This window comes from Doryrhamphus excisus, linkage group LG19 (assembly GCF_037039965.1).
Source record: "Doryrhamphus excisus strain RoL-2023G ecotype Guam linkage group LG19, RoL_Dexc_Guam_v1.1, whole genome shotgun sequence".
Classification (NCBI taxonomy): Eukaryota; Metazoa; Chordata; class Actinopteri; order Syngnathiformes; family Syngnathidae; genus Doryrhamphus; species Doryrhamphus excisus.
In genome coordinates, this window is record NC_136375.1 from 2,106,524 (window position 1) to 2,112,500 (window position 5,977).

Consider the following 5,977-nt stretch of genomic DNA (forward strand, 5'->3'; position numbering starts at 1 on the left):
CCGCTTTTTGCTCGATTGCAAAAATAACTACTCAAAAATAAAAAATTACTCAGCTGTAATTAAGGTCAAAAACACCAGTCAAAGACCCCTTTTATAGTATATCCTTAAAAACAGCACTCAAAGATCATCTATAATAGGAGTACTTGACTGTTTTTAAAACGTTTGTCCAAGATCATGTATATGACAGAGTTACTCAGCTGTTTTCTACTGCAAAAAATTCTGGTCAAAGATCCTCGATGGGAGTGTCGTTGAGTGCACGACAGGTCTAATCAGCAGTTTTTAAGAACCGATTGCATATAATAATGTTAATTATTACTGTCAAGTATCCTCTGTATGAAAAAAATGATCAGGTGATTTAAACTAAGCAACTGTACAAAAAAGATAGTCCAAGCCCCTCAACAATGTACGATGGATCTAATCAGCTGTTTTTAAAAACAGATTTCAGAAATTGCTAAAGTGCTGTTTTTGTAGTAGTTCCATAAAAAACGGAGTCAAAGATCATTTAGGGGAGGAGTTTTTAAGAAAGCTGTTTTTAAGGATGCTGTTTTTAAGAACGTTAGTCCAAGATCCTTTAATAACAAAGCTACTAGGCCTACTGCAAAAAGGATCTACTGCAAAATCCTAGTCAATGGTCCTCAAAAGTACAAGACAGAACTAATCAGTTGTTTTTAAAGAACTAATTGCTAAAATGTTGGTCAAAGATCCTCCATATGAAAAACTACTTTGCTGTTTTTAAAGACTTACGCCAAAAAAAGATAGTCCAAGCCCCTCAACAGTAGTTCCATAAAAAACGGAGTCAAAGATCATTTATGGTAGGAGTTTTTAAGAAAGCTGTTTTTAAGAATGCTGTTTTTAAGAACGTTAGTCCAAGAACGTTAGTCCAAGATCCTCTAATAACAAAGCTACTAGGCCTACTGCAAAAAGGATCTACTGCAAAAAGCTGGTCAATGGTCCTGAACAGTACAAGACAAAACTAATCAGTTGTTTTTAAAGAACTAATTGCTAAAATGTTGGTCAAAGATCCTCTATACGAAAAACGACCGGAGTCTAAGATCATTTACGGTAGGAATTTTTAAGAACGCTGTTTTTAAAAATTATGTTTTTAAGACTAATTGCTAAAATGTTGGTCAAAGATCCTCTATACAAAAAACGACTGAGCTGTTTTTAAAGACCGACTCCAAAAAAAGATAGTCCAAGCCCCTCAACAATGTATGATGGATCTAATCAGCTGTTTTTAAAAACAGATTTGTAGTAGTTCCATAAAAACCGGAGTCAAAGATCATTTATGGTAGGAGTTTTTAAGAATGCTGTTTTTAAGATAATTAGTCCAAGATCCTCTAATTACAAAGGATCTACTGCTAAATCCTAGTCAATGGTCCTCAACAGTACAAGACAGACCTAATCAGTTGTTTTTAAAGGACTAATTGCTGAAATGTTGGTCAAAGATCCTCTATACGGAAAACTACTTCGCTGTTTTTAAAGACCGACTCCAAAAAAAGGTAGTCCAAGATCCTCAACAATGTATGATGGATCTAATCAGCTGTTTTTGTCTGATTTCATACATTTCTTGTCAAAGATCCTCGATACGAAAAACTATTTAGCTGTTTTTAAAAACCTACTCCAAAAAAGGGTAGTCCAAGATCCTCAACAATGCATGATGGCTTTACTTGACTGTTTTTTTCTGATTTGATACATTTCTTGTCAAAGATCCTCTATACGAAAAACTACTTAGCTGTCTTTAAAAACCGACTCCAAAAAAGGGTAGTCCAAGATCCTCAACAATGCATGATGGGTTTAATCACCTGTTTTTGTCTAATTTCATACATTTCTTGTCAAAGACCCTCTATACGAAAAACTACTTAGCTGTTTTTAACGACCTACTCCAAAAAAGGGTAGTCCAAGATCCTCAACAATGTATGATGGCTTTAATCAGCTGTTTTTGTCTGATTTCATACATTTCTTGTCAAAGATCCTCTATACGAAAAACTACTTATCTGTCTTTAAAGACCTACTTCAAAAAAGGGTAGTCCAAGATCCTCAACAATGCATGATGGGTTTAATCACCTGTTTTTGTCTAATTTCATACATTTCTTGTCAAAGACCCTCTATACGAAAAACTACTTAGCTGTTTTTAACGACCTACTCCAAAAAAGGGTAGTCCAAGATCCTCAACAATGCATGATGGCTTTAATCAGCTGTTTTTGTCTAATTTCATACATTTCTTGTCAAAGATCCTCTATACGAAAAACTACTTAGCTGTTTTTAAAGGCCGACTCCAAAAAAGGGTAGTCCAAGATCCTCAACAATACATGATGGCTTTAATCAGCTGTTTTTGTCTGATTTCATACATTTCTTGTCAAAGATCCTCTATACGAAAAAAAATACTTAGCTGTTTTTAACGACCTACTCCAAAAAAGGGTAGTCCAAGATCCTCAACAATGCATGATGGCTTTAATCAGCTGTTTTTGTCTGATTTCATACATTTCTTGTCAAAGATCCTCTATACGAAAAACTACTTTGCTGTTTTTAAAGACCTACTTCAAAAAGGGGAAGTCCAAGATCCTCAACAATGCATGATGGGTTTAATCAGCTGTTTTTGTCTGATTTCATACATTTCTTGTCAAAGATCCTCTATACGAAAAACTACTTAGCTGTTTTTAAAGACCGACTCCAAAAAAAGGTAGTCCAAGATCCTCAACAATGAATGATGGGTTTAATCACCTGTTTTTGTCTGATTTCATACATTTCTTGTCAAAGATCCTCTATACGAAAAACTACTTAGCTGTTTTTAAAGACCTACTCCAAAAAAGGGAAGTCCAAGATCCTCAACAATGCATGATGTCTTTAATCAGCTGTTTTTGTCTGATTTCATACATTTCTTGTCAAAGATCCTCTATACGAAAAAAATACTTAGCTTTTTTCTAAAGACCTACTTCAAAAAAGGGAAGTCCAAGATCCTCAACAATGCATGATAGCTTTAATCAGCTGTTTTTGTCTGATTTCATACATTTCTTGTCAAAGATCCTCTATATGAAAAAACTACTTTGCTGTTTTTAAAGACCTACTCCAAAAAAGGTAGTCCAAGATCCTCCTACGAAAAACTACTCAGCTGTTTTTAAAGACCTACTCCAAAAAAGGGTAGTCCAAGATCCTCAACAATGCATGATAGCTTTAATCAGCTGTTTTTGTCTGATTTCATACATTTCTTGTCAAAGATCCTCTATACAGCAAAACTACTACTGTTTTTAAGGACCGGTTGCTAAAATCATGGTCCAAGATCCTCTATGGACTACTCAGCTGCTTTTAAGGACCCTACTGCTATAATAGAGTAAGAATTTAGTCAAAGATCCTCTATAGAGCAGGAGTGCTAGTGCTTTTTTTGCAGTAGTTCCTTTAAAAACAGCAGTCAGATACAATTTCTGATGGGAGTCCTTTGCCGTTTTTTAAGAATACCAGTCCAAGAACCATAAATGAAAGCTACTCCACCATTGTATTAGGATAGTCCACAGGATTTCAGATGTTGGTCTAAGCTCCTTAATATGACAAAAGTGTCGCTTTCTCCAAGATCCTCCATGCAGGATATGATAAATGTACAAACACAACACTAGTGTGCTCCTGTTTAGAATAGAGGATCTTTGACAGTCGGTTTTTGTCACAGTTTTTGATCGTGAGGTAGCTTCTTTAAAAATGAAAGTGTCTGACTTTGACGGCGAGGAACATCGCCTGCATCTCGGGGGTTAGGATGGGCGGCGTCTACCCCCGGGGGGGGGGGGGTGTGGGGGGGGTGTTTACCGACTATTCTCATGCTTAAAGCAAAGCCGCAGCCTCTTTTTCGAAGCGTGTTTGCTCAGCTTTTAGCCGCAGAATGACTTCTTAACATCAGAAAAGACCGCAGTATGGATAAACCCACAATGGATAAACTATTTAAAAAGTCATAAAAAAAAAATAAATAAAATCATAACACATAATTCATTAAAGCATTTGACCGGAAATGTGAATTTACTAAATATTTTATTTATGTTTTCCTTCACAAAAGAAAAATACACTTTCAAGAACATGTTTCTTTGCACCTGATTCTGTAAAAAGCTGTGCGCAATATTATAAAATATTGAACAGATAAAATATAAAAATCTAAATTCTACAAAAACATACAAGAATATGCAAAAAAAAAAAAAAATGTGCAAATAATTTTTTTTTCCTACAAGCTATAAGTTGCATGTTTGCAGGCAGTTCGCGAACGATCGACTTCACTTAAACGAAGCAAACTGAACCGAGTCGCTCCAAAAGTCCGTCCAAGCCAACCTGGAGGGTGCCGGGTTGTGAAAGTGCTGGTACCGGGGCGGAAGAGCGACGCACGGAGGTTGTTGGAGTGACTGGTAGGAAAGAGGGAAGTGAATCGCCTGAGGGTGCGTGGCCCCGCCGGATCTCTCCAAGCAGGCGTGGAAGGGTTTCCCGTCCCGAACCAGAACCGGCACGACGACCCGGCGCAACACCGGAGGATGCAGCATCTCCAGGTCCAGCAACGCCCCTTCCGTGCGACCCCTTTTCATTTTGTAGCGGTGGTTCTGGAACCAGATCTTGACTTGAGTCGGGGTCAGGCTGAGGATTCGGGCCAGCTGTTCCCTCTCCGGGCCGGATAGGTAGCGCTGCTGGCGGAAGCGCCTCTCCAGTTCCAAGGTTTGGGCCTTGGAGAAAAGCACCCGGCGCTTTTTGCCCTTCTTCGCCGGATCTGAAAGCTCGGGTTCGGCTGAGGAGTCGTCCGGTTTGGTGGAGTCCGGCGAGGCCTCCAGGCTGCAGCCTTCGTCCCAGGCTGCAAGAAGTACAAGTCAACTACAGTCAAATAATTATAATACCTAATATAACCTTGAGGAAATAGACTCAGCCATGTAATAATACTTTTACAAAACAGTATCAATTAAAAAATATATATATATATATATATTTTTTTTTTTTAAAAACAGTGTCAATGAAATAATCAAAAATAAAAAAATTGTATATATTTTTTTTAAAAAACAGTATCAATAAAAAATTACAAAATAAAAAAATTATATATATTTTTTAAAACAGTATCAATAAAAATATATATATATATTTTTTTTAAAAACAGTATCAATAAAAAATAAAAAAAATATATATTTTTTAAAAACAGTATCAATAAAAAATAAAAAAAAATTATATTTTTTTAAAAACAGTATCAATAAAAAATTACAAAATAAAAAAATTATATATATATTTTTTAAAAACAGTATCAATAAAAAAAATAAATATATTTTTAAAAACAGTATCAATAAAAAATTACAAAATAAAATATATATATATATTTTTAAAAACAGTATCAATAAAAAAAAAAAAGAATATATATATATTTAAAAACAGTATCAATAAAAAAATAAAATAAAAAAGAATATATATATATTTTAAAACAGTGAGGAAACCTTGAAACCTTGAGGAAATAGACTCAGTCATGTAATAACACAATAAAAAATAATATATATTTTCAAAAAACAGTATCAATAAAAAAATAAAAAAATAATAATTAAAAAACAGTATGAATAATAAAAAATAATAATAATGTTTTTTAAAAAACAGTATCAATAAAACATACTCTGCCATCAAAAACAAACACAAAATCAATATTTAACCAAATGAATTCAATGTAAAATAATAAAATAAAATAAATAGAGGTCAATGTAATATAATAAAATAATACTAATGTATCATAAAATTGTCAATTTGTCACTTGAGCAAAATAAAACTATAGTAAGAAAAATCAGTAATTTAATATAGTAAAATATGACATAGTAAAAGAGCCTATTCTCATGAAGTAGACGTCCTACAATATAATACAATACAAATAAAGACTAAAATTATAATTTTTTTCTGTTCATACTGTGACCTATGGGGTATTTGGCACATTACAGAAATAAAATTAAACAAAAAATCCATCCAAAATTGTAAAATAAACCAATAAATTAAA

General features: G+C 33.9%; 1 protein-coding gene across 1 annotated transcript in view; it reads right to left on the reverse strand.

Moving 5' to 3' along the window:
• Nucleotides 1-4,247: 4,247 nt before the first annotated feature.
• The window catches only part of nkx2.9 (NK2 transcription factor related, locus 9 (Drosophila)), a 2,477-nt gene continuing 747 nt past the window's right edge, over nt 4,248-5,977 (reverse strand). The window contains exon 2 of the mRNA XM_058057355.2: nt 4,248-4,810. Coding sequence (XP_057913338.2) covers nt 4,248-4,810 — 563 coding nt within the window. The remainder of the gene's footprint in view (nt 4,811-5,977) is intronic.